Here is a 27,978-nt window from a genome sequence, read left to right as displayed (position 1 = left end):
TGTAGGGGATCCTCTCCATCATGGCTTCCAGGCCATGTTCCCACTGACCTCCGAACTTCCCCCGGGGGGGCTTTCATCAAACAGCTGGCTCCTTGGCAGGGGTACCCCAGGATTCTTACAGTGTCTGGGCCCTATTCGGTGTGTGTGACAAGAACCACAAGGAGTGGCCGCCTTTGACTACTCTTTGTAATAAATGGTCTTGATCTGGGGCACCGGGGGGGCTCAGTCAGTTGAGCAACCACCTCTCGGTTCCAGCTTAGGTCATGATCCCAGGGTTGTGCCCCACATTGGGCTCCATGCTCAGCGTGGGGTCTGCTTATTCCTCTCCCTCCCTTCCACCCACCCTGCTTGTGCGCATGCTCTCTCCAATAAATGAAGTCAATTTTGAGCACACGAGAGCGGGGTGAGGGGCAGGACGAGGCAGTCAATCCCTGGACTCTGGGATCATGACCTGAGCCACAGGCAGGTGCCCAACTGAGCTATCCAGGCACCCCTAAAATAAAATCTTTTTTTGGGGGGGGGCGCCAGGGTGGCACAGTGGTTAAAGCGTCTGCCTTCGGCTCAGGGCGTGATCCCGGCGTTACGGGATCGAGCCCCACATCAGGCTCTTCCGCTATGAGCCTGCTTCTTCCTCTCCCACTCCCCCTGCTTGTGTTCCCTCTCTCGCTGTCTCTCTCTCTGTCAAATAAATAAATAAAATCTTTAAAAAAAAAAATCTTTTTTTTTTAATCTTTAAAAAATGGTCTAGATCTAAAAGCGGGTGTTGTGTCTTTACCATTTCAGTCATCCCATTGGCCTTGGCCGTGTGCCTGGAGTGCGTGCTTAACTCCAAGTATTACCTGTTCTGTCTACTGTTAGTACCGTCTTTGGCCTGAGACTGCCCTCCCCCCACTTCTCTCAAAGACAAAGACACACAGAGCAGAGGAAATTGATTTTATTTCCGCTCACAAATCACCAAAAGGATCAGTCCCTGCCCTCCCTCACCGAGATGCAGCCCCTCCCCCAACACCTTCACAAACACTGATTTCCTCCCAGAGCTAACCACCAGTCACCAGTTATGGTCATCCCCCACCCTGCCCACCTCCCCGTCTACCTGCATATTCACCTGCTCTGTGAAATTGGCCGCCTTTTGGCTTCCTGCCCAAATACACTTCCCCAAGGTCACTTGGCTTGCTTTTTGCTTATATTGTTAGTAAGGTGCCATTCCTGAAACCCTCCCCCCCTCACGTCCCCAGCAGCTCTCCCATCCTCAGTTGCACATTCATTCTGTACAGCTTCCTGGCCTCACTTTCCTGAGACGCCAGGTTTGCAAGCTCTCCCCTGCTTCCCCAATTCCCTGCGGGCCCCAGACCCTCAGCTGTTACTTGAGTGTAGATGCTGACTAAGGCCAAACACTCCATGATTCTGGGGAGGGGGAAGGGGAGCAGATTCAGAAATGGACAGGAGAGGAGACAAAGATCAAAGGAGAGGGGAAGAGGGAGGGAGGGACAGACAGGGAGCGGGATGATGGAAGGACCCTCCTATCTCAGCCCCAGAAACAGAAGTGAGCTGGAGCTGAACACCAGTGCCCTCTATAGCCCAAAGCCCCTGCCCCTAGCTGTTCCGGGTCCTCTGGCTTCGAGCCTTATACACCTCGATGAGCAAATCCTTGACATATTGGATCTCACGCTCCACCGACTCAGCCCTCTCCCTCAACTCCCGGTTGCGTGCCTCCAGCCCCTGGCACTCGCCCTCCAGGGCCTCGCCCTCTGCCCGCTTCCTCTGGCGGTACCTCAGAGCCGCTGACTTGTTCTGGTCTCTCTTCTTTTGCTTGCGGTCCCCTCGGGTGGTGGCAGGATTGGGGTACGGGGCTGGGCGAGAGGGCGGAGGTGGAGGAGGAGGGGGCTGCTGTGGTGGGGGGAGAGGCGCCAACCCCGAGTCTCCCTGCCCGGCCTCGCTGCGGCAGTAAATGGCCAGCAAGTCAAGGGTATCCAGGGCAGGGGGCTGAGGGAGGTCAAAGGTGGGGAGGGGGAGGGAGGGTGCTGATGGTGGTGGCTGCGGTGGTGGGGAGGATGGTGGGAGGAGTGGAGCATCGAGGAAGAAGTCTTCCATCTGTTCCAGCTCCTTCTTGAGGAGAGAAGCCATGGCTTCCAGGTCAGGTGGGGGTGGGGAAGGTGGGGGAAGGGCACCTGAGGGCAAAGGGGGTTCCAGGGGCAGGAGGGCTGTAAAGTCCACCCGCTCAGTCATCCAGTCAGAGAAGCCGTCACCTGGAGGATTGGAGGAGGAACATAAATGTCGAGTTCCTGGTCTTCCACTCAACCTGGTGCTCATTCATGCCATTCATTGAGTGAAACCACCAAGCAGCCAATTGATCAACTGATCAATGATCATCAGACCACTCAACGAATCAGCCAACAAATCAAACATCTAACCAACCAGTTAACCCACCAATCAACTACCCAGCCAACCAACTTAACCACCAGTTGGCCAATCATCTCATTGAAAGAATCAGTCAACCCACCAAGTCAACCCATTAACCAACCAACCAATGAACCAGTCAACTAAGCAATGACCCCAATAATAGAAGTCAACCAGACATTTCTTCAACCATTCCAACGTCTGCTCTGATTACCCTACATCTGTAGTTTGATTTACTCTTCTTAAAAGGCAAACAATACAGTCTGTTTCATCTTTATTCATTAATTACTGAGAACCCACTATGTGCCAAGCATTTGGGATACACTAATGAATAAAATAACTTCTGCCCCAAGGCCTCTGGGGATGCTGTTTCCTCTACCTGAAAAGCTCTTCCCTTGGGTCTTTTCAGGGCTTATTCCTTGCCAGCCTTTAGGTCTCAGCCAAAATACCTGTGTGTTTCCTGGCTACCCTCTCTAAACTAGGACTCTGTTTTCATTTTTCAGCTCAGCTACTAAATGTTTCCCACTTATCCCAACCCATCATCAACTAATTTGCCTTTTGTCTGCCTCCCCAGTTAAGAGAGTTCCAGGAGGACAGGGATTAGGTCAGCTTGTCTCAGCTGTATCCCCCAGCACCTAAAGCAGCCACTGGTGCATTGCAGTACTCAATAAATATTTATTGAATGAATCAATGAATTCTTCTCCCCTGCCCCCATGCCCCAGCTCACCCCACCTCCATTCCCCCACCTGCCCTTACCTGCCAGGGGCTCTCCTCCCCCTGGGAGCCCGCCCTCCAGGGCTCCCCCAAGGATTTCATAGGGGCCCAGGGGGGCAGGGGCCAGGGGGAGTTTCCCATAGTCTACGAGCCAGCCCAGCCCGCTAGCTGGGAGCAGGGCCCTGTCCAGCTCCAGCCCCAGGGTCGCCAGGAGCGACATGGCTGCAGCACAGGCTCTGGGCACGGGTGGCAATGAAGAAGGCTGAACCAACAGCTGGAAGGAGGCTCTGGAGGTTGCTCAGCTGGGCAAAGACAGGCACGAAGGCGAAAGTGGAAGACCTACAAGTGAGACAAAAGTAGGTGGTGTCAGAGGCCATCCTCATCCACCGCCAAAGTCGCAAGAGAAACCAAGCCACACCACCACGTCCCCAGGGTCCTCCCTTCCCCTTCCAACTAGGCTGGAGACTGCACCTTGCCCTATCGGAATTCTAATCGATGCTTTTTTCCCCAAAATCTCTGAGCCCCACCCACTCCCAAGGGAATTCTCTTTAGGTTCCAGTTACTTTTCCTTAGAATTCCCAAGCCCCACTCCTTCCAATACAGAAACCTAATGGTCTCCCAGGGGAATTTCCCTAAGCCCCTCCCACCCGCCCCACAACAGTCCACTTCGTAAAAAAAAAAAAAAAACACAAAACCCAATCCCAGGAGATTTTTCTTCCAGCCACTCCCCTTCCTCTAAAGCACTTCCTTTAAGCTCCACTTCCATCCCAAAAGGCCAGCTCAAATCAGTTTCCCGGGGATTCACCCAGCCCTGCCTCTCCATTAACTTGGCCTATCTACCCTGTCCCACGGTTTCCTTTGGCATTTACGATGACCGCCCCAGCCCCGCCCAAGTCTCGCCCCCACCGTTAACCCTAACCCCACCCCTCCCCGATGATTCCCCAGAGGCCCCGCCTTTTCTCCAATCGAAATCCCACCCCTCGGCTAAATTTGCTTGGTCACGCCCCTCCTCACAATGGGCCCCACCCTCCCCAAGCCCCACCCTCCGCGGCCGCTGTGATCCTAGTTCCACCCCTTTCTTAACCGGTGGCCTCTAAGCCTCGCCTTCCGCCCTGTCAATCTAAGTCAGCCCCACCCCCCGCTCGCCCCAGCAGGTGCCTGAATGAAACGTAAATTGTGCCGAGCGTCTGCGCAACGTGGAGCCGGGAGAGTGGAAGGGACCGGCGGAGAACCGGTCCACAACCCGACTCTTACACACGCGGCTCTCTCGCCCAGGGCCAAAGCGCATGCTCCGGTACCGATCCAACTGCTCTCTCACGCCTGCAGGGGTTGGGGGGGTCAGTGCGCATGTGCGGCTGCTTACTGTCCGCCCTTCACAGAGAAATTCGGGCTCTGGTGGACTTGTGCACGTGAGCAACGGCTCGCGGACAGACTCGTTTCCCCCCCCGCCCCCCCCGCTTGGGGCTAGTGCGCAGGCGCATCTGCACGCAGATCATCTTTAAACGCCAACATTCTCTGGGAGAACGCACCCCTCCCCCCATCGGGCCGAATGCGCATGCTCGACCACGTGCCAACGACGCGTCTTTCCTCTTCTGCGCCTGCGCGACCGTGATTCCTCACTCTCGTCTCCCCCGCCCCCAGACTGGTCGTGAAGGCCGCGAGCTTCGAAAGGGCGGGAAAGGCGGTTGGAGAGGGAGGGGCGAGCGGTTACTCACTCCATGGCTGCGGAAAGGAGAGGCGGCGGCGGCCTCGGCTGAAGGAAAGAAGGCGATAGAGAAGAGCGCAAGCGCGGTGAGCGCGGAAACGGGCCGGCACACGGTGGGGTCGCGGCTACAGAGCCATAGCCAGGGCTGTGCGGGCGGAGATGGCGTTTCGGTAACCTGAGGAGAGATTGTGATCTGAGGACGGGGAATGAGGCTGCTCCGGGGACTGGGGACAGATATATCGGGGGTGGCGCAGCACGGCCCGCCTGGATCCTTCCGCGCCCCGCCCCGCGAGGCCCCAACCGGGAGGCGGTCCTGGCCCCTTCCTCTCGGGGATCCTGGGATCCAGTTCCCTCCTCCTCCCGACCCCGAGAGTTCGGCCTTTTCCTCTCTGATGTGGGGATCCAGCCCCGTCTTCCTTCCTACTCCAGGGGTTCCGGCCCCCTCCTCCTGATCCGGGGTGGGTGGCCCTTTGCTCCCTCTGACTCTAGGGTCCTGTTCTCTGTCTTTCTAACTGAGGTCCAGTCCCCCCACCCCCTGATTCTAGTAATCCAGTGCCTCTTCTTCTCTGAGATCTGCACCAGTTCACTTTTCGTTTCTTTTGCCCTGCTTCCCGAATTTCCGGCCAGCCACATGCTGGTCTCTCCATCCCCCAACTGCCGCCCCACGCTGAGAACCCTTTTTGTGGGTTAGACTCTGGTCTGAGTCACAGTGACACCGCGCGCTCTGTTCAAATCTCAGACCTGCGACGGTGGCAAATAAGTTCTGTAGTCTCGTAGATGGGGAACTACCTATAAAATGAGGAAAATAATCAACTCTGGGAAAATTAAATAATTCGATGCCTGTGAACCCAGAGCCGGGCTCTTAGGTGCCTGTTCGACGTATTTGGTTTTTAATAACCCCACCCCTTTCTGGGTGTCCGTACTCACCCCTTCCTCCTGCCCTCGCAAGAGCCGCAGACGTTGGACTATCCAACACCTACTAGTAGGTCATTCTTGTGTCTTCTTCACTCCTTCAAGTTATCGGTAATTTGCACCCATCCCCACTCACCCTTCCCTGTTCGGATGATGGATGCTCAGCCGCATTCGCGGTGCGCAGTTGCAGGGAAATAGGCATTATCACCCTATCTTTTCTCCATCCTCTGCCTGCCTCCCATCAGCCATTATCCAGAACTCATCCAGAATTCCTTCCAGAAGGTCCTCTGCTTCAGCTGCCCCCCACTGGATCAGTTTACCAACCCTGCCCCAAATAGGGAGATAGATCTGCACTGCCCTTTACTAAAAGAGGGGGAGCTTCCTGGCCATTCCCTCCCTGTGCACTGGGCCCTCCAGTAACCCAAGTAGGTGTGGGTCTTTGCTTCAGAAACCCCTCCAGTTCCCACCTTGCATCTGTCCACAGGAGAACACCTGGAGTTCAACTTAACATCAAATGTGGTGGTTATGAGATACAGTGAAGGCGGGGGAACCCTTATCTTGAGAGTTACCTGGGAATGAAGATATGCAGGCTTCTGTTGCATGCAGGAAGACCTTCTTGGGATCTGGCTACTTTCAAGTAGAGTACTTACTGTCCACTCTGCCAGTATTTGAGGACTTGACCTATAGGGGCTAGGTTATTACCTAGGCAGCATAGAGTAGCAGTTACGTGCAGATTCTGGCACCAGGTTGTTGGGTTCAGACTTGACTCTACCCCACTTACTAGCTTACTGGCAATTTCTCTTCCCTGTGCCTTGGTTTCCACTAATAGTACCAGAATAAAGTGTGGAGTTGAGTTAATAGAAATGTAGCAATATACGTGGCGGTTAACAGTGCTTACTTCTGGGACACCTAGCTGGCTCAGTTGGTAAAGCATGTGACTCTTGATCTTGGGGTTGTGAGTTTGAGCCCCACGTCAGAAGTAGAGTTTACTTAAAAAAGAAATACTGACTACTTCTAAGTACTGTTATGAGGATTCCTTAAGTTAATTCAGGTCAAGCCCTCCGATTAGTGCCTGGCAAACAGTAGGTGTTACATGGTGGGGGCGGGGGGCGGTTATTATTGTTGAGATGGATGTGTTTTTTCTGCGCTGCTAGGTAGTAAGTGCTTTAAAAGATCTTCCAGCCTTTTAAATGAGACTTAAGGACTGACCTCCTTCCACTTCTCAGTATAGATATTTGAGCCATAGCAGGTAGGATTAGGGTGGACTCAGATAGACTGCTGACAGTAAGTCTTGTCCATCCCGTGTCCCCCCACCCCAAGATCTTGAGTCTTCTGAAAAGATCTTTTAGTATGTACACGTGAACAAGGTATTTCTTTTAATTAAGTTTTTATTTTAGGATAATTTTATATTTACAGAAAAGTTACAAAGATAGTACAGAGAGTTTCTGTATACTTCTCATCCGGTTTTCCCCGTTGTTGACCTCTTACGTTACTGTGGTGCATTTGTCACAACTGAAGAACCCACATTGGTATGGGCTTTTAAAGTGCATGCTTTATTCTGATTTCACTAGTTCTTAATGCTGTTTTTTTTGTTCCAGGATGCCATATCACATTTAGTCATCGTGTCTCCTTAGCTGCCTCTGGTCTCTGCAGCAGTTTCTCAGACTTGGCTAGGTTTTCATGACCTTGGCAGTTTTGAAGAGTGCTGGTTGGTTATTCTATGTAGTATCCCTCAATTTGGTTTTGTCTCATAGACTGGGATTATGGGTTTTTGAGAGGGTGGCCAGGTAGGATATTTTTTAGTAACTGGAAATGAACTTGCTTAGTGTGGGAATCATGTTGCCAGCTGCATGCCACCTATGCCGACTGCGGACACGTTAGGGCAGGGACCCTGGTTGTCCTGTCCCAGCCCCTTACACCTTTTTCTCTCCAGCTGTTGGATCTCACCCTGTTCAGCCCTGGTGCCAGCTGTCCCACCCAAGCAGCTTGACTGATTCCTACTGAGTGGGTGCCAGTTTGCACACTTAGCTCCCTAGCCCTTCCCGGTGTATTCTAGTTTGTAGGTGGTGGGTCATCAGTCACTACCTTTGAGCCCAGGTCTTGGCACCCTCAGCCTTCTCCTGTGCCTACTTTTGACCCAGACCCATGGCACTTCCAGGACTCAAATGTCGCTGCTTCCCTCAGCTTGCAGAGTCCTCCAGGGTCCAGGTGCCCCAGTCCCTTCAACTCCTGAGCTGGGGCTGGGAGCATGGGTGGGGCTTCTGGGGACTCTTTTTCAGTGCGGAGGAGCCAGGCTTAGGGAGTGAGGTGGTTATTGCAGGCAGGTTGCATCACCCTGGCTCTTTGATGGGGAGGGGGAGTGGGGGGGTTCTCTGGGGGCCCTGGCTCACCTGGCAACAGTTCCTGGTTAGCAAAGCCCTAGAGCCCTGAATTGGGAGAAGGTCCCAGCACAGCAAGGGAGGAGACAGGAGAGCAGCCACCTGTGCGGGACCCTGAGTATCTGAGATTCAGTGCTGAGAAGGGGCCTCAGACTGCAGAAGCTAACCTGTTTGTCTTGCAGGGGGCAAGACTGAGGTCCCAAGAGGTGAAAAGGATTGTGCACAATCATAGTGCTAGTTAGAGCCCAGGCCTGCACAATACTGCACAGCTTCCAAGGCCCTACAAGCCCCAGGGAGAGCCTGTTTCCTCTCAGATCTATGAGGTCCCTGACCCCCAGCCTAGGGCATAGCCTGCTGGGAGGCCACTTCATGCAGACCTTCACCTCAGGTTTGCTGCAGCTCACAGTTGCCAAATTCTATTGATTCTGACCTGCTCCTCCCCATCTCCCCTGCCCTAGTGGAGGCCCTCCTCACCAGCTGCCTTTCACTGGTTTCCCAATCAATGTTATGACCGAAAAGGGACAGAGTTTGCATCAGATGGACCTGGATTCTTTCTGAAGAGGTGCTAGGGCAGGTACCTGGGTCATGCGGGGGCTGAGGGGTGCGGGGTTGGAGACTGACGTCCTAACAAACAAGGGCAGGAAGGCCAAGGCCATCCCAGTTGGGGAAAGGGCAGTGTAGGGGCCAGGCATGTAGAGCATCGATCTGCCACGTGGCCTGGTAGCTCTAGAGCCCTTCCCTCGCTCCTGCTGTATGGCCCTGGGCAGAGGCAGCCACAGCTCTTCCAGCCCAGGTAGGCCCTGTGCTGCTGCACCAGCTCTGGCTCCTCGTCCTCTTCTGTATCAGTTTCCTATGGCTGCTATAACATACCATCATAAACTTAGTGGCTCCAATTGACACATATTTATTTCTTTTTAGTTTTGAAGACTGCAAGTCTAAAATAGGTTCACAGGGCTGTTCCTTCTGGAGGCTGGAGGGGAGAATCCATTTTCTTGCCTTTCCAGAGGTGCCTGTGCTCCTCGGCTCATGGCCCTTTTTGCATCTCTCTGACCTTTGCTTCCATTGTCTCCTCTCCTGTTTTCTCCTTTGATCTTCTTGCCCTACCTCTTACCAGGGCCCTTATGGTCATGTTGGGGCTCACCCAGATCATCCAGGATAAATGTCTTTATCACAAGATCCTCAATTTAATCACATCTGCAAACTCCGTTTTACCATGTAGGGTAAATACATTCACAGGTTTTGGGAACTAGGATGTGAACTTCTTTGGAGAGCCATTATCCAGCCTACCATACCTCCCTTTGGGAGCCTGTTTTCTCATCTAGGAGATGAAGGCTAGGGTCAGCCCTAGGGTGCCCCTTCCCTTGCCTACCGGGACTAGCCATAGGAAAAGGACGAGGCAAGCTGAAGATAATTGACCACATAGTCCCCCAGAGCTCAGGATGCCATCACTTACTGCTGTGTGACCTCCAGCAAGATAATGTACTGTACCCCTGTGTGCTTCAGGGGCCATCGCTAAAGTGGGGACAATAACAGCCCTCCGAGGGCAGTGGATAAGGACTGCAGAGATAATACATGAAAAGGCCTAGAACGGTTCCTGGCTCAGCGAGTAAGCCACCTCTGTAAACCCAGAGGGCCTGTGTTAGGGAGAGGCCAGCAAAGCCCTGGGACACCCAAAGGTACAGGTGTTGTTCAAGGGTTGCCCAACTTTCTGGATAGCGATGCCGGCCTGGCGGTACAGAGCTTCCGATTTTACAGAAGTTGAAAATCCAGCATTTTCTATAAGATCCAAGTTTTAAAAGATTGGCAAGTAATTGGGAGAAATCCTAACAAACCCTGAGTGTGGTTAGACCCTGACCTTTGGTTCAGTGATTTCACCCCACCCTCAGATTTGTAATCCTCTCTGCCCAGAGCAGAGAACAAAAGGAACCAAGTACCCCTCTTTCCAGAGTTGCTGAGAATTTGGACCACACCCCTCCCTGCTGGACTGATGACATTTGAGGAGGAGTAGGGCCTTGTTCAGATCCAGTCCCATGTAAAGTCAAGAGGGCTGTGTTTGTGGGGAGCAGGGAAGGCGGTCTTAGGAATTGTCCTTGAGGGTTGGGTGCCTGCCAAAGAGGGGCTGGTGTCTTATTGCTCTGTCCATTCCTTATCAGCTGTCCATGCCTCCAGCCAGAGGCCACCAGGAGCACATGTCGTTGAACAACTTGGGTTTCTTGCTGTTGCAGCTAGGGAGCTACCCACCACTGGGGCCCTCAGGGCATCTCAGCAAGCGAGTATTAAGGAGGACTTACGGAGGACTTACGGGAGCTGGGTTAAAGTGACTTTGGGGGAGGGTTCAGGGAAGCAGGGTTTGCTCTGGATTGGAGGCTGAGAGGCAGAGGCCAGTCGGGACTAGCTATCTTTATCTTATCTAGAGCCAGGAGGGATGAGTGGAGCTAATGCTACGGTTAATGTGAGAAACACCTGTCAACTCTGGCAGGAAGGGGATTTTGGTCATATTTATACTTTGGACAATGTTTGTGCTTTTGTCTGTGTTGAAACATGATTCCAGAGTGGTCTTATTTTGTCTTGGTCCACCACAGTCAGAGTGGCCCTGCCTGGTGGTGGTATCCTCAGCCAGGACCTGGCTGCCAGGGCTGCTTTCCCATTCCCAAAGCAAACCAGCTCATCCTTCCAGATAGGGGAAGAGAAGTGGAGAGCCCCTGCCATGCGGTGGGCCACACATGTATAGTTCCCATGGGGTGGCTTGAGCACGGAAGAAGGCAGCAGGACCTGAACCCTGCCAGCACTCCTGGGATGGCCAGTCGTAGTGGGAACTGAGGGGATCAAGAGAGAGAGGCAGAGGCAGGGGACCATAATGAGAAAACCTCATAGTTCCCTAGGTGCCCCCCCCGCACATGTGGGGACTGCCCGTAGAGGGCATTGGGTCAACACCAGCAGAGTCCCACTCTACATTCAAGAGCCCTTTGCCCTTCTCTGCCTGCCCCCACCCAGAGCAGGAACAGATTGCAGAGGTGGGGACAGGAAAGAGCAGCTGATGCGGCTCTTCACTCCGAGCCTTCATGAGTCTCGCCTGAGGCTGGAGAAGGTGGACAGCCACTGGTTTGGATTCAGAGTGAAACCTGTCCAAGTCTGGAAGGTGATGGATATGCCTGAGATGTCCTTAAAGAGTGGGAAGGGAGTAGTAGACGTGGCACATAATGGGGGTTGGGGTGGAAAAGTCACATTGGAGAGACTGGTGAGTAGGTAGCTCAGCTCTGGGGTTGGACAGCCTGGGTCGGTACTGACTACCTGTGTGACGTTGGGTAAGTTACTAAAGTTCTCTTGACTTTAGTTTGCTCATCTGTAAAATGGGTTCATGAACAGGTCCCACCTCATAAAGTTGGGAGTCAGTGCAGCTAAAGTACTGCAAACAGCCCAGCACATAATAAACATCCAGAGATGTTAGCATGGCAATTGATACCTTGTGGCAGGTAGGGGCTGTGATTGGTTTCTGGTTCTCAGAGTCAAAGCCGCTTTGTCCCCCACTTCTGGTGGCTTTCACTTGGTCCCCAGAGAAACGATCTTCATGGCAACTGTCTCTACCACAACCCAGCCTGCACCTTTTCCTCCTTCACCAATGACTTTACTGCCTCTCCCCCGAGATCCTGGTGTTGATTACAGAGAGTGAGGCTGGGGAGGGAGCAGAGGTGTGCGTGATTCTACAAAATTCTGTCTTTATAGAAAAAAATACCACCTGCTGTGCTCTTAGAGTCCCTCTCCATGTGACCCCGATGCCCAGCTGCATTTCTCAGGGAGCCCCTGATGGCCTCACAGCTGACTGGAGCATTTTGGCTCTAGTCTCCTTCCCAGGCCAGCTTTACTTGTCTCCAGAAGAAAGCATGATCCTATCTTTGGAAACTCCTCTGCCCAGCCCCTGCCCCAGGGTAAAGTCAGGATTGAGCCTGGCCCCCGCCCACCCCTGTAACCTCACTTCTGCCTTCTTTTTTTTTTTTTTTTTTTTAAAGATTTATTTATTTATTTATTCAACAGAGATAAAGACAGCCAGCGAGAGAGGGAACACAAGCAGGGGGAGTGAGAGAGGAAGAAGCAGGCCCACAGCGGAGGAGCCTGATGTGGGGCTCGATCCCGTAACGCCGGGATCACGCCCTGAGCCGAAGGCAGACGCTTAACCGCTGTGCCACCCAGGCGCCCCTCACTTCTGCCTTCTCAACCCCTTACTGGTATCCTATGCCTGGTTGGTTGGTTTATTGGCTTTACTTTGAGATATTGTATAATGCACCCCCATTTATTAAAGCATACAATTCACGGGTTTTTAGTACATTCACAGAATTGTGCAACCATCACCATAATCTAATTTTGGAACATTTTCATCATTCCCAAAAGAAACCCCATATCCCATATCCATTAGCAGTCACTCCCTGTTGCCCCATCCCTCAACCCTTGGCAACCACTAACCTACTTTCTGTCTCTAGATTTGTCTCTCCTATTCTGGACATTTCATGTGAATGGAATCATGTCATAGATGGTTCTTTGGCTTTTGAGGTTCATCCATTTTGTAACATATATCAATACTTCATTTTTTTTTTTCTTTAGAGGGAGAGATTTTTTTTTTTAAGATTTTATTTATTTATTTGAGAGAGAGAGCATGAGCAGAATGAAGGGCAGAAGCAGAGGGAGAAGCAGACTCCCCATTGAGCAGGGAGCCCTAAATGGGGCTTGATCCCAGGACCCTGAGATCATGACCTGAGCCGAAGACAGACGCTTAACTGCCTGAGCCACCCAGGCACCGCAATACTTCATTCCTTTTAAAAGCTAAGTAATATTTCATTTTATGGATTTACCACATTTTATCTATTCATCAGTTGATGGACATTTGGGTTGTTTCTATTTTTTGGTTGTTATAAATATGCATGTACAAGTTTGGGATGGACATATGTTTTCATTTCTCTTGGGAGATACCGAGGACTGAGATTGCTGGGTTATAGGGTAATTCAGTGTTTAACCTTTTGAGGAATTGCCAGACTTCCACAGTGGCTGCACCGTTTTCCATTCCCATCAGCCATGAGTGAGGGTTCTGATTTCTCTACATCCTCACCAACACTAGTCCATCTTTATTACCATCCTGGTGGATGTGACCTGGTATCTCATTGTGGTTGTGATTTGCATTCCCAGATGGCCAGTGATGATGGCCCACATCTTTTCCTATGTTTATTGGTCATTTGTGTATCCTCTTTGGCATCTCGTGGTGTGGGTTTGTTTGTTGTTGTTGTTGTTTTTTAAGGTTTTGCGAGGGAGAGGGAGAGAGGTAATCTTAAGCAGGTTCCACACCCAGCATGATGCAGGCCTCCAGCTCACAACCCTGAGATCATGACCTGAGCTGAAATTAAGAGTCGGATGCTTAACCAACTGAGCCCCTCAGGCGCCCCTGGCATCTTGTGGTTTTAACACAGGTATTTAACACCATTCCACAAGGCAGCAAGCCCTTGCCTCTCCGAGCTTTTGCCTAGAATGAGGTGTTGACCTAACTCCTTCCTACCCTAACTCCTTCACATCCTTCAAAACTAAGCTTAAATATCCCTTCGTCCTCTAGGAGTGTTTCCCTGACCCTCCCCTTAACCCATTTCCCAGGTGAAGGTAATCACCATGTCCCCTAGGCTTCCAGTAGGTTCTAACCAGAGCTCTTTCACAGTGTCATCCTATCATTTATCTTTTTTTGTTAATCTCAGTAAATTAGGAATTAGTTGAGGGCAGAAGATCTTATCTTAATCATCCTGACTTTGACATTTGTGTCGACATTGGAAAAGGTACTTAACCCTAAAAGGGAAATATAGGTGGTACCTACCTCTCAGTTGGAGGGGTCAGGACTAAAGAAGTCAGTACACAAAAAGCACCTGGCGCAGAGCAACCCCTGGATCTCTTTATTCCACTGACAAGCATTTGCTGAGTGCCTGCGATGGCCAGCAGCTATTACTATCACTGGGGATGCCGCAGTGGAAAGCACAGACAGAAGTGCTGCCCTCATGTAGCTCACGTTCTAATGGAGAGACAGACAGTACGTGAAATCCGTAAGTTCAGCGTATTATTTCAGATGGTGCAAGTCTTAAGGGTAGCCAGGGAAGGGGAAAGACCTGAGTAGGTGACATTTTAGCAAAGGCTGAAGAAAGTAAAGGAGTGAGTCATGGGGACATTTGCGGGGAGCATTCAGGGATGAGGGGCCGGCCGGTGCAAAGGCCCCGAGGCAGGAATACTTTAGGCAGTTGAGAACAAGTGGGGCTGGAGTGGAATGATGGAGGGAAAGAGTGGCTGCCAGTGAGCGTACCTTTTGGCTATTGGGAATAATGCCTCTGAATATTTGTGTACAAGTTTTTGTTTGAGTACTTGTTTTCCGTTATGGTAACTTTTTCTTTATATTTATCACTAGTTTCGTGAAGGTGGTGACCATATCATATTGTCTTTGTTGCCCAGCTCAGAGCCTGTCCTGTTCTAAGTCTTAGTGGATGTTTGCTGACTGAATGAATGAGGATATTTGTGAATTACCCAACACATGCTGGCATATAATGAGTGCTGAATGGTTAGTGCTTTTATCATTTTTTAATAGATGCAGTAGGTACATCAGATTGATGGAGCTTCCTAATCTCAGGTGCTGGCAGGTTGTAGGGAAACGATTCTCTCCAGGAACTGCCATTTAGAATAAAAACAGGTAGAGGCAGGTTGGAAGGCAATTTGGTTTACCCCCAGGAAAACCGAAATGCAGGTATCCATGGCTAGCAACTCAGCTTCTGGGGAATCTGCCCGGAAACACGCACCTGTGCCAAAGAAGGTGTGAGCAGGCCTGCTTGTTGCAATATTGTTGATGACAAGAAAAATTAGAATCCTTTCGTCTCCTCAGGCTGTGAACGCATGCGCAAATACGTAGATAAAAGGTACATGGCAGCTTTTAACAGCACTACGTCACAGGTGTGGGAACCAGGGTGGAGGGTAGTGATCAAGAGAATCTTAGCTTTGTTGGTGATGTGCAGGACATTATTTTAAAGAAAGGACTCGTGTATTGATTGTGCAGTTAAAATTTAAATGTTAAAAATGCAGTTAGAGAAAAGAATCTTCCAGTAGAAGAGAAACAAAACTGTTCTTGGCTAAATAGGTAGGGGGCCCAGCACCAGAATATTCCTCATATCTCTTCCAGTCCTATTATTTTATATTGAGTCGTTTTAGAATCTTCCTTAAAATCGACTCTTTTGTTTCCTGACTTCTTTTCCACAGGTCTTAACCTGATTTGTTTTCCTATGGAAATTTGTTTTTCCTGCCGCCTGAACTCCTTTGGGTGTAATTCCAGGCCTTGGAGTAAAGGAGAATGTAATTGCTAATTAGCTGGGAAGTGACTTCTTGGAGTAAACCTGGTGTTTTCAGGGGAAGGCAGGAAAGGAAGAGAAGGCTGGGAACCTATGAAGAAGCATTTGGGTACCAGCTCAGGGCAGCGCACAGGAGCAAGCAGCCGAGGCAGGATGTTGGCGCCTCTGCTGGACTGGCTCTCCTCTGCCCAGTAAGGGTAATGAGCCTGCATGAAATGACTGCTAGGGTAGTGAAAATGGAGGGTGGATCTGGCATGTGACCTTTCCTGTACAGCAGGATAGAGAGCGCACTGCATTTGTTTAAATGCATCAAAAAAATGTGGAAAGAGGCGCAGGAAACCTAACCACTTGTCTTCAGGGAATAGAGCTGGTGACTGTGGGGACGGGGGAGGATGGAGACCACAGTATTCCCTTTGGAATGTAGAACCACGTGATCAAACTATCTGTTCACAAAAAGAATTTAAATTTCATTTTTAAAACAGCCACCACTGGGGGAGCCCCATGCTCAACAGGGAGTCAGCTTCTCTCTCTCTCTAAAGTAAATGAATAAATCTTTTAAATAAAAATAAAATAGCCACCCCCACATCGCTGGGTAGGTTGAGAAATGGAGCATGTGTGACAAAGCTGCCTCCGCAGTTAGCGCGCAGCGGTGTATAAGAATCTGATCGTGGGGCTCCACCTGGGGGAAAAGACAGGCAGCAGTGAAACGAGCTCGGAGGCTTTCCACAGCTCGTCCCCCTGAGGAGCAGACAGACAGATGGACAGACACGCCTTCTGTGTGTCCTCTCTTCACAGGTCTCTAGCACAAGTTCGTTAAACCTGGGAGGTTGAAGGGCCTTGAATTTGCGGGTCCTCAGGGAGGAGCACGCTTAGGAAGTTGGGACCAGAATCCCAGGCGGTCTAAGGGGGTGAGAGGGCCGTTGAAAACAGGTGGGTGCCAGTCCCGCCTTCCCTTTTGGGGCACCATCCCTTCACACTGCCACGAGCACTGAGGTTTCTCTTCTGCCAGTTTGGCTTACAAAAGCCTCCCGCCTTTCTTGGAGGCTCCGTTCTGGGCAACCAGGGTCGGACATGCCCACCAGGCACGGGGGTTGTGTAAGAGCCTGACGGAGTGGCCCAGAACACTACCAGCTTCTCCCCAGCCTCCTGGGGGAGTCCTTAAAAACAAAGGAGATTCTTTCACATAGACTCCTCCTATGGCTTCATACGGCAGCCTAGTCTAGCTGCACCGACCCCTCACTGCCCTGGAGCTCCCCCAGCACCCTGCTTGCTGACTCTCGGCCTTTGCACTGCTGTCTCTTCAGCCTGGAACAGCGGAGACTCGACTCTGCCTTCGCTGTGGTCTGGTTACCAAGCTGCTCACCGCTTATCAGTTGATTTCCATTCCTGAAGGGCTGGCTCTCTGAGCTCACCTGTTCCCTGAGGGTTAGAGGATTTTTCTTTGACTCGAGGGAGAGAGAGGAACTGATTCAAGAGATGTTCAAGAAGCAGAGTTGGCTGACTTGGGGTGAGTGGCCAGTGAGCTCTGTTTTACATGTTGGGAGAGGCAGCCCACAGGAGAGAGATGATCACGGGGACATGGGACAGCGGAGCGGACAGGGAGTTCCTGCGCTAGCACAGTACCAGCAGGCGTTTGAGTCTCCTTGGTAATCGGATTTCCCTGGCTGGGCTGATGGGAGCCAAAGGCAAAGGTACCTTCAGTCTCTGATTTTCCCCCTTTTCTCTCCTGCTGCCACCTCCTTTGCTCCCCTTGTTTCTCTCCTCTTCCGGTCTCTCTTGAGCCCATCGTCACATGCCCCCCAAGTCTTAAATTGCTAATTTTTTTAAAGATTTATTTATTTTTAAAGATACTATTTTTAAGTAATCTCTCCACCCAACTCGAATTTACAACCCCAAGATCAAGACTCCCATGTTCTACGGATGCATTCAGCCAGGCGCTCCATTAAATTGCTAATTTGAGGGGGATGGCTCCCACAGAGATAGTTCTTCCTTGCTTCCTGGGCTCAGCGTTGTTGGCAGCGCCACCAGGTGGCCATGGGCTGAAATGTCAGGAGCATCTGCCCCAGTTGCTCCCGGAACTTGCATTAATAAGAGGTTATCTTTTCCTGGGCTCCAAGGGCGCAGTTTGCTAAGTGCCCAGTGCAGATCTGTGAGCTGTAATCCCTGTTTTTCATATGAGGAAACAGGCATGGGGGATGAATTTAGAATCTTAAGATCCCAGGGTTAGGAGTGAAGAAGCAGGGTTCGGGCCAATGGGTTGCAGAGCCTTGCCGAGTGACTGACAGAAAAGGACGAACAAAGGCCCCTATCCTCAGAGTGCACAGAAATCCTCAGTCTGGACTTTTTTTCTTTTTTTTCCTAAGATTTTATTTATTTATTTGACAGAGAGACAGTGAGAGGGAACACAAGCAGGGGGAGTGGGAGAGGAAGAAGCAGGCTCCCAGCGGAAGAGCCTGATGCCGAGCTCGATCCCAGAAACGCTGGGGTCACTCCCTGAGCTGAAGGCAGACACTTAACGACTGAGCCACCCAGGCGCCCTACGCAGTCTGGACTTTTAATGACAGCTACAGGCCTACTGTCTGCAGTCCCTATGACGGCTCATCAGTGGACTAGAAAACGCTGGAGTCATAATCCCAAGCCCCATCAAGAAGCCCTGGGAAAGAGAGCCCTCTGGCTGGACTCACTGCTGCCCCAAATGAAGTGGAGTAGAACTGGTATGAAGGAAGAGGACATGGGGTGTCTCAGCCATTGAGCGTCTGCCTTCGGCTCAGGTCATGATCCCAGGGTCCTGGGATCGAGCCCTGCTCGGCAGGAAGCCTGCTTCTCCCTCTCACACTCCCCTTGCTTGTGTTCCCTCTCTCGCTGTCTCTCTCTGTCAAATAAATAAATAAAATCCTTAAAAAAAAAAAAAAAGGAAGGGGACAGCAGCTGTCTCCACCCCAGTGAAGGAGCCTAGTGTGGAAGGGTCACTTAGGTTTCTGAAGTGTGAGGAGGAAGCACAGTTCGGGGATCAGGAAGGGAAACAGTGTTATTATGGCTTTGTCTCCATTGGATGGACTAGCCTGGCAATCTACCTCTGTGACCTGGCCCCCAACCCCACCTTCCCACAGCCTGCTGCTCTGGCCACAGCTGTACAGCTGTACAAAAGCTGTCCTGCGTATGTCGCTGTCTTGGTGACTTGTCTGCCCAGAGAACGCCATTCATCCCTTAAAACTTAATTCTGACAACTCCTCCTTCCTTGCTCCAAGCAGAACTTCAGGACTTAGCCCTAGAAAGATCTGGATTCCCATCCTGGGACTAGTGTTTGCTATGTGACTTTGAAGAAGTTACATCACCTCTCTGAGCCTGTTTCCCATGCAGGAAGGATTCATTGTGCTGCTACCTAGTATTCCTGGCCCAGTACCATTACATAAGTGGCGCTCCATAAATGGTAGTTCTTAATTGTCAGATAGTCAGTCACTCGCAGTTATTTATGGAGTGCCTGCTGCATGCCAGGCACTGCTCTAGGTGCTGGGCCTAACAGTAGTGAACAAAAGCAGAAAATCTTGCCCTGTAGGCTGACGCTGTCACCATCACCAGCCCTTCTTCTGCTGCCTGGCCACCTTGTCCCTCCCTCTGTCATAGGTGGCCTGTCGTTGCTGGGTTTCACGCACATCCACACCCCTGGTTAAGTAACCCCAGCAGAAGGGGATGTCCACATTCTCAGAATCACAGCTCTCTGTTCTTTTCCCACCAGCTCCCCAGCTTCTGGGGCCCATGACTGCTGCACCCTCTCCCCTTGGCCCTGATGCACAGAGGCAGACCTGCCTTGGTCCCATCGCCTCTCTTCTCCAGCCTCTTCCTTGGCCCCAACTCCAGGATGTGTTTCCCATCCATTTATCTAGATTGAGTCCATCCTGTTCTTTCTCCCCCATTCCTGTATCAGCTTCCTATTGTCGTAACAAATGATCACAAACTTAGTGGCTTAAAACAGCACACATTTATCCTCTTACAGTTCTGAAAGTTAGAAGTCTGAAATGGGTCCACAGGACCTCCTTCTGGAAACTCTGGGGGAGAATCCATCTTCTAAAGACGCCCTGCATTTCTTGGCTTGGGGCCCTTCCTCTGTCTTCAGAGCCAGCAACATAGCATCTCTCAGAATGTTCTTCCACGGTCACATCTTCTGTCTCCCTCTTCCACTTAAGAACCCTCACGGTTACATTTAGGGTCCATGCAGCCCATCCAAGGTAATCTCCCCATCTCAAAATCCTTAATTTAATCACATCTGCAAAGTCCCTTTTGCTGTGTGAGGTCTCATATTCACAGTTTTGGGGTTAGGGGGTGGACATGTATGGAGGCATTATTCTGTCACACAGACCCCCCCCACACACACACACATTGCCTTCTTAAGCCTTCCATTCCTTTGGTCCAAGGCTGAGGTCCCCCATATTCATTCCCAAACACCCCTGTTCCAGATATAGGAAAAGAGCTGGGATAGGAAGGGAGGGAGAGTCCCTGGGCTCAGGAACAGTGGCCCCTGCCCCTTAACCACACTGGCCTCCTGTTGTCATGGCCGCGCCCCTCCCCTTCCCCGGGCTTTGTTCTAGCTCTTTCCTCAGTATGACTCAGTCAACCCCTTTACCCCATGCCACCGCCCTGTTCCCCTTTCCCTGCCCCACTTTTTCCTCCATAATGCTTAGCCTATTCTAGCATGCTGTAGGATTCTTTTTTTGAAGTTCATTTTTTTCCTGTCTCCTCTGCTGGAAGAGAAGCTCTATGAGAGCAAGGACTCACTCTCTCCATCACAGCGTAGTGCCAGGGCCTGGAACGGTACCCGTACATAGCAGGTGCTCAGGTGTATTTGTTGTGTGCGTGAATGTTGCACTACAGAGAGTTTGTTTTGTCTCTGTTGTCATCACTGTACACGATTAGGGCTAAGTAAATAGACACAGTTGGGATTTGGAGTAGCAAAGGACTAAAGAGGTCAGGTTAGTGGACCTGAGTGAAGTTGGAGGTGATGGCAGAGAACCATGGTCCTCAAAGCCAGGGGATAAGACGAGTCTGTAGGTCAGAACCTCTGACTCCCCCGGGCCATGAAGGCATGGGGATGTGGTTTGAAAAACAAGTACAGATGGAGGGCAGATAGCTCTGTCAGTAATTCGGTAACTTCGAGGCTGCCCCTCCTCACTCCAGGCCCACGTGAGCCACAGATGCCAAGTCTGTGGCCCCCCAGCCCTAAGCACTTGACCCAAGCACTGTCAGCTGCTCTTGTAGGAAAACTTGCCCCTTTGGTGAAGGTGGAAAAGCCTGTATCAGAGCTCAGAATAGTGTCTGTTCAGACACATTTGTGAGAAACTCCCAAAGTCCTGGTCTTGGTGGATGGCTTTGTTCACGTGAGACAGCCCCTGCAGAACCATCTCTTCACTTCATTTTTGCACAGACTTACACAGTTCCCAGATTGGGGTTCTTTCTTTTCTGTCCCCAGAGTCCTGGCTCCTCACTCAGGCTCTCGGCTTAGACCATCACCTCCCAGCCACCTGAGCCTCTAGCTTCTTCCCCTCCAGTCTGCTCCCCACACATGTATCTGGCTATGTTAGTCTCCCCACCCCTAAAGTCCCTCCATGGCTTACTCGAAGTCTGAGCCATCAACTTGTCCTTTCCCAACCAGCAGCTCCCATCACATCACACAGCACTATACACACATTGTGCTTGGGAGTCACCGAGATCACTCTTAGGTTCAGTGATTAGCTGGAAAGACTCACAGAACTCAGCAAGAATCATGGTTACAGCAAAAGGAGAATCAATCAGCAAAGGTAAAAGGCGCACCAGGCAGAGTGTAGGAGAGACCAGTTGTGAGCTTCCAGTTGTCTCTCCTGGTGGAGTCATACGACAGCACTTAATTCTCCCAGCAACACCTTGTGGCACCACACATGGAGTATTGCCCTCCAAGGAAGCTCACCTGAGCTTTGGTGTCCAGGATTTTTACTGGGGGTCGGTCACGTAGGCTGGAGCGTCTGTGTGACTGACTGTCATTACTCTGTCTCTGGCCCCTGCAGAGGTCAAGCTGGCAGGGCTTGGAGGTTATCTCACAGGAACCAGAGAAGGGCCAGTCTTTTCTTTGGAATGTGCAGGGTTTGGATAACCCAGGCCCTCTGAGTCAACCCTTTACTGCATGCACAAACACACACTCCCTCCAGCCACACTTAGCACCCCAGAGACACACCTGTGTCTCAGCTTCTCTCTGCCTCACCCAGGCCTTTCCTCCCACCCACCTGACCGACCTGGCTGACTTTGCATCCTTCCACACTCAGCTCAGGAAAATGCTCTCTTATGTGACCCCCACACACACACCCTCACCACCACCACCACCCCGCCATCCCTGCCTAGAGCCCCAGTACTGAAGTTCACGTTTGCCCTGTCTCTGCTACCTCAAGGGCAAGGGCCATGGCTTAGGTAACCTCTCTGGACCTCACTCTCCTGGTTTATGAAATAGACCTGCGTTTAGAGTAAGTGAACAATAATAGCCCTAAAGCGCGTAGCACAGGCTGAATCAGTGTGTTCACCACTGTTAGTAGATCCCTAGCATGTGTAGTACCGGAAACCGATGAGGCATTTAGTAAATGGTGAACCATTAAACCAGAAAAGCCCCCACAGACTTTTGTTTTTCTTTTAGTTTTTTAATAGTTGCCGAGAGCTTTTTATAAATGCTCTTATGGAAAAATTTAGCTGCAACTTATTAATAGAAGCTCTCGGGCTGAGTTCTTGAGAACCGAGACATGTAGGTGTAGCTATTCAGATGCTTTGGGCTGCCAGTAACGGCAAACCTGGCGTGATGTGGCTCTGGAGTGAGGTGTGCACTCGCATGCAAGAAGGGGTCTGACACAGGGCAGTGTGGGCACCAGAGGCCCTGGGGGCTCAAACATTGCTGTGGTGAGAATGAAGGGACCTTTTCCAGGAGCCCCCAGAAGAGCTTTATAAAAATGCCACAGCCAAGGCCCTGCGCCCCCGCCCCCCAAAAGAAACTGCCCCCGATGGTCTCGTAGCAGTGTACGTTCTGAACACCCACCCCTGGGGGTGCTGATGGGCAGCCAGTTGAGATCTGCTGGCTTAAACCAGGCGGCCCCAGGGGCAGAGCGGACTGCATTGAGGTCATCTCCCTAGAAGCATGTGTCTGTGTGGAGGAGGAGAAGGAACTATCAGGGTCTGCCAGGAAGGCAGAGGGTGCTGTGGAAGTTGGGGAGGGGCAGCCACAGCAGGTTTCCTCTGGCCCTGAAGAGAGAGGGAAGAGGAAACAGGACGTGTGGATGCCTTCTCTGGGCCAGGCACTTGGCTTCTCTGTCATGACCTTGTTTATCCTTCACAGTGGGAGGGGATCGTCCTTCTCGTTAGAGTTGGGGACCTGAGGTGTAGAGAGGCTCAGGGGTAACTTGCCACAGGACCCATGGCTTGTAGCAGAAGCAGAGTTCAAACCCAGGTCTTTTCTTTGTGTCTGGAGAACCAGCTTCGTGCCTGAGAAGAGGGAGCTGTCTTGCTGCTGAACTAACTCAGCTGTTTTAGATGAAGGAAAAATAATGTCTTCAGGGTGTTGGATGGAGGCTGGGGTACAGTGTGGTGGTCATGCCCCAAAGCAGGGCTTTGTGTCCTGTGACCAGATGGACCAACTTGGAGTAGAAATAAAGAGGGGTTCGCAGCCCACGGCCAGGTTCAGGGCCCACTGTGGGATAAGAATTGACAAGTTACTTCCATCTGAGCCTCTCTTTCTCTGTGCATGGGAACCATCGTTCCAACCTCCCTGTAGGACTGTTGTGAAGTTAGCTGTGGGTCCGGTGGCTAAGGAGAATGTATATAGCGTGGCACTGGGCGCACCAAGCTGCCTCTCACCCTAGTGTCTACATTGGAATCGGCATTTCTCATCCTGTAACCTGGGGACCCACTGAGCAGTGGCAGCCGACCGTGAATTCGTGTTAAACTTGAGGTCAGCCACAACCCCCGGGTATCTGAGAACTTATTTACAGCCAGGTGTTCATAGGCCTTCCCTGGCTCCCTTCTCTTCCCTCACCAGAGCCAGCGCAGGGCCCTGTGAGCGTGGGTGACTCCTCCGGGCACATGATCACTTTCCCTCCCCCCACCCTCCTCCTCCCCACTCTGTGCAGCTCAGCTGCAGGTGGCTGGAAGGATGAGGGGCTGCCCCACATGCACATTCTCTGTGCCCGACACCTGTAGGTGAAGGAGGCCACCTCCTCTTGAGTCCCTGGAGAGAAATCCCAGGGGAGCTCTAAGTTAGCTGACGTAGGTCCCGTGTCCACCCCTGAGTTAGAAGGAGGGCAGGGGGGTGCTCCACATTCCTCCGTCCTCCTAAATGGTCAGGGGTATGCACAAACGGGGGCCTTCAGGTGCCTCATGCCCTGCCATACAGCTCCGCTTTCTCTGAGGTCCAGAAAGACACTCAGGGTGGCACTCAGCCAGATCAGTCCACCACCTGCCACCGCGCGTTTGCATTCAGCAAGGAAACCTGGGGAGCGAGTCCTGCGGGTGTTATTTTGTGTGCGTCTAGTCCCACTCTCCAGAGTACCTTGGATCCGCCTCCTCTCTAGGGGCTCTTTGGGCTTCTCCTCTAGGGCAGCAGCTACTCCTGCTTGTGCCGAATGTGGCCGTGCCTGTCCCAAGCACATCTGGTTCCTAGCACATGACCCCAGGGCACAGGCTTATGCTTCTGGATCTTTCTTTTCTAGTTTTAACAGGGCCTGATGAGGTTATAGCAGGGAGTGGGATGGTGGCCACACATGTAATTACCCAGTCCCGCCACCCTCCAGACTGCTGCATCTTGCCATTGAGATCGCCTTTCCCAAACTGCCATCTGATCATGTATGTGACTTACTTTGCTTTAAAAATCTTCCCAAGGTTGCAGACACCGACGGATTTGCTTTGGGAGCCAGAGTAGCTGCCGCCACCAGAATCTGGAGCCATGAGCGGGTTTAATTTTGGAGGCACTGGGGCCCCCACAGGCGGGTTCACATTTGGCGCTGCAAAGACGGCGACAACCACACCTGCTACCGGGTTTTCTTTCTCTACATCTGGCACTGGTGGGTTTAATTTTGGGACTCCCTCCCAACCAGCTGCAAGTACCCCTTCTACGGGCCTGTTCTCGCTCACGACCCAAGCTCCAGCAACACAGACGCCAGGATTCAGCTTTGGAACCACAACTCCTGCTACAGGAGGAACTGGATTCTCCTTAGGGATCAGCGCGCCAAAGCTAAACTTGAGCGGTGCAGCTGCCACCCCAGCCACGGGACACGCTGGCGGCTTTGGGCTCGGCAGCAGCACCCTCACCAATGCCATCTCGAGCACCGTCACCTCCAGCCAGAGCACGGCACCCACCGGCTTCGTGTTCGGCTCCACCACCACCTCTGCTGCCCCGTCCACCACGCCGGGGGGATTCTCATTCACAGGGGGAAGCACGTCCCAGACCGGGACCTCAGGTTTCAATATTGGCTCGATGGGGACTTCGGCCCAGCCCACGGCACTTGCCGGATTGCCCTTCACTCCCACCACTCCTGCAGCCACCGGAGCGGGAGCCACGCAGCCAGCCGCTCCTGCACCCGCTGCTGCCACCACCAGTGCTGGGCCCACGCTGTTTGCCTCGCTAGCCACCGCTCCAACCTCGTCCACCGCCACTGGGCTTTCCCTTTGTACCCCTTCAACCACGGCTGGAACTCCTGGGGCTGGAACGCTGGGCTTCAGCTTAAAGGCCCCTGGAGCAGCTTCTACCGCCTCCACAACAACGGCCACCGCCACTGCCACCACCACCACTGCCACCACCACTGCAACCACCACCACCACTGGCTTCGCCTTGAATCTGAAGCCACTGGCACCAGCCGGGATCGCCAGCAATGCACCAGCTGCCGTGGCCGTGCCACCTGGGCCCAGTGCCAGCACTGGGGCATCCGCCAGCCCTGTGATGACCTACGCCCAGCTGGAGAGTCTGATCAACAAGTGGAGTCTGGAGCTGGAGGACCAGGAGCGGCACTTCCTGCAGCAGGCCACACAGGTCAATGCCTGGGACCGCACGCTGATCGAGAATGGGGAGAAGATCACTACCCTCCACCGTGAGGTGGAGAAAGTGAAGCTGGACCAGAAGAGGCTGGATCAAGAGCTCGACTTCATCTTGTCTCAGCAGAAGGAGCTGGAAGACCTGCTGAGCCCTCTGGAGGAGTCGGTCAAGGAGCAGAGTGGCACTGTGTACCTGCAGCATGCCGACGAGGAGCGTGAGAAAACCTACAAGCTGGCGGAGAACATCGACGCCCAGCTGAAGCGCATGGCCCAAGACCTCAAGGACATCATCGAGCACCTGAACACGTCTGGAGGCCCGGCCGACACCAGCGACCCGCTGCAGCAGATCTGCAAGATCCTCAACGCGCACATGGACTCGCTGCAGTGGATCGACCAGAACTCGGCCCTGCTGCAGAGGAAGGTGGAGGAGGTGACCAAGGTGTGCGAGGGGCGTCGCAAGGAGCAGGAGCGCAGTTTCCGGATCACATTTGACTGAGTTGCCAGCCATCTTCAGGGCCTGTTGGTTCCAAGGGTGTTGGGGGCAGTGGGGAACGCGCAATTATTGTCTAGTTTTTGGTTGCAGTGAATACTTGTTTGTTCCTTTCTTTCAAATGACTGTGCCGTTGAGAACAGTTCTGTGGTTTGACTTTGCATAAGTGAAAATGGAAGTATTCTAAGTGCTCTGGTCCAGGCAGCAGTCTAGTGGGTGTGGTTTCTTTGCGTATCTTTTGTGTATCTCAGACCCCTTTCACTACGACCACCACCCACCCATCCTTCTTGCTCCATCCACGTGGTAGAGAAGTGCTGGAGAAGTTCACCCAAAACCCATCTCTCCCAGCCAGGGTCTCTTGAGCGGCCACTCTGCCCAACACAGTCGTAAGTGCAGTGGAGAGTCTCTGTGCGCAAGGAGACGGCATCCTGGTGTAAGGTGTGTGCATGTGGACATTCACCCCCAGTACGAAGCAGGGACTTGTGAATAGGACCGACTGTGGAATGTAGAATTTCATAGGAGGAAGGAAAGGTCACATGAGGGACTTGAATGCAGTGTTGAGAAAAGAGTTAGACTCTCACCGAGGTCTTTACCTTGCCTGGCTGGCAGGCTGCCCCGTCCTCCAGGTCTCCTTATCTTAGGCCTGACCTCCTCCAGGAAGCCTCTCAGCTGCCCCCAGGCTGGGTCAGGTGGCTGTCCTGTGGTCCCTACAGAGCGTGCATCTTTGATAACACTTGCCGCACTGTCTTGTGCCAACTGTTTACTTCTCTGCCTCACCATTAGAGTGTGAGCCCCTGTGGGCAGGGACTGTGTTTCCTGTCCCTTTTGTGTCCTCAGCGCAATCCCTCTCGCATTTTCAAATGAACGAACAGTGGAGATGAAATACGTCATCAAATGTTCATCCACAAAATGCCTGCTGAAATGGCCACAAGTGCCAGAGGCGGCCACAGACTTGGGTCAGAACTTGCCAGTGCTGGAGCAACCCCAGTCTTTACGGTGAGATCCGTGGCGTCCGGAAGACAGAAGCCAACCAGTTGTTTCCTGAGTGTCTTTTGTATTTGTCTTTATACTTTGCTGCACTGTCTGAGATACCTATGACTATATGTTGCTTTCCTAAATAAAATTTACTGTGGAACGAAAGAGATGCCATTAGTGTGGATCACTTAGAAAGCTGGGGAAAAAAGAGCAGGTTCCAGAAGACTACATCAGGTGGGGTGCCATTTGCCTGGAACTCAGAAACCAGCAGAGCTACACAATACATCATTGAGGCACACACAGACGCAGATGCAAGTCGTGGGTTCTTCTGGTGCTGATGGCAAAAGAGAAACACACGGGGAACGCGTGCAGGTGATGTTCTGGGATCCATCTTAGATACACATAAACGTCCAGTTCTCTGCCATCATCCCTAAGGCGTTAGCTCAGCGGCCACAGGTGCCATCGCAGCATTCCGCTCCATTACCTGGGGCTAGCTGGAGGGCACTGGTTGTGCTTCAAAGGTGGAAAACAGCTGAAGCTGGGATGTGGATTTGTACGGGGTCATTTCCAGATAGCAGCCCAGCATTCTGCCTCTGTCCCCCGCTCCTGTGGATAAGAATGATGCCAAGCAGTTGGGTCTCCTGCTTGGGGGTGGAGAGTCTGCCCCTTCAGCCTCTGCCTCGCTAGGAATGCCCAGAGCTTATGCCCGGAGATGCGTGGTCCAGTTTCCCAAAGTCCCGATCATAAGTCATTTCCGTGGACCAACTTTGGCTTCTAAGAACGAGTGTCCTGTCCAAGCAGAAGCTACGGGAGAGGGAGGGGAAAAGACTAGAGGAGGGAGAGACCTCACTCTGACCCACTTGATTCCCTGAAAGCTCCTCCCCCTGGGCAGTGGCCCTTTGTGCAGTCTGAGCCTTGACTAACCGCATGAGCCACATCTGACCCCTCTCCCTAAAGGGAGGAGAGAGGGAGCAGCCTCAAGTCCTTCTAGAAAGTAGGAAGTCATTTGCATTTTATCCACATTGA

General features: G+C 52.2%; 3 protein-coding genes across 7 annotated transcripts in view; 2 read left to right on the top strand and 1 right to left on the bottom strand.

Annotated features, from left to right (window-relative positions):
* Positions 1–920: 920 nt before the first annotated feature.
* On the bottom strand, positions 921–6,516 carry ATF5 (activating transcription factor 5). 2 transcript variants are annotated; one of them, XM_008684561.2, is made up of 3 exons: positions 4,827–6,516; positions 3,154–3,450; positions 921–2,246 (listed from the first exon to the last, which is right to left on the bottom strand). In XM_008684561.2, exons 2-3 carry the CDS (start codon positions 3,329–3,331, stop codon positions 1,594–1,596), a joined length of 831 nt encoding a protein of 276 aa, XP_008682783.2. In that variant the 5' UTR covers positions 3,332–3,450; positions 4,827–6,516; the 3' UTR covers positions 921–1,593. The 2 variants fall into 2 exon arrangements, with proteins under 2 accessions (XP_008682783.2, XP_040490268.1); XM_040634334.1 differs by lacking the exon at positions 4,827–6,516 and adding an exon at positions 4,475–4,571.
* On the top strand, positions 4,771–27,117 carry NUP62 (nucleoporin 62). The gene is made up of 2 exons (XM_008684562.2): positions 4,771–4,902; positions 24,339–27,117. Exon 2 carries the CDS (start codon positions 24,403–24,405, stop codon positions 25,981–25,983), a length of 1,581 nt encoding a protein of 526 aa, XP_008682784.2. The 5' UTR covers positions 4,771–4,902; positions 24,339–24,402; the 3' UTR covers positions 25,984–27,117.
* Positions 4,803–27,978, top strand: part of IL4I1 (interleukin 4 induced 1) — a 34,487-nt gene continuing 11,311 nt past the window's right edge. For all 4 annotated transcript variants that reach the window (XM_040634333.1, XM_040634332.1, XM_040634329.1 and 1 more), the window contains exon 1: positions 4,803–4,902. The gene's annotated coding sequence lies outside the window, so the exon portion shown is untranslated. The remainder of the gene's footprint in view (positions 4,903–27,978) is intronic.

Source organism: Ursus maritimus, unplaced genomic scaffold (genome assembly GCF_017311325.1).
Source record: "Ursus maritimus isolate PB19 unplaced genomic scaffold, ASM1731132v1 scaffold_19, whole genome shotgun sequence".
Classification (NCBI taxonomy): Eukaryota; Metazoa; Chordata; class Mammalia; order Carnivora; family Ursidae; genus Ursus; species Ursus maritimus.
The sequence above is the reverse complement of the archived record's forward strand: the minus strand, read 5'-3'. Positions and strand labels throughout refer to the sequence as shown.

Bases quoted from the DNA above. Each gene is read 5' to 3' on its own strand.
- ATF5 (XM_008684561.2), bottom strand. From the start codon at position 3,331: ATGTCGCTCCTGGCGACCCTGGGGCTGGAGCTGGACAGGGCCCTGCTC. The intron at 2,247-3,153 runs GTAAGGGCAGGT...CCAATCCTCCAG, and splicing joins GGGAGGAGAGCCCCTGGCAG to GTGACGGCTTCTCTGACTGG.
- NUP62 (XM_008684562.2), top strand. From the start codon at position 24,403: ATGAGCGGGTTTAATTTTGGAGGCACTGGGGCCCCCACAGGCGGGTTC.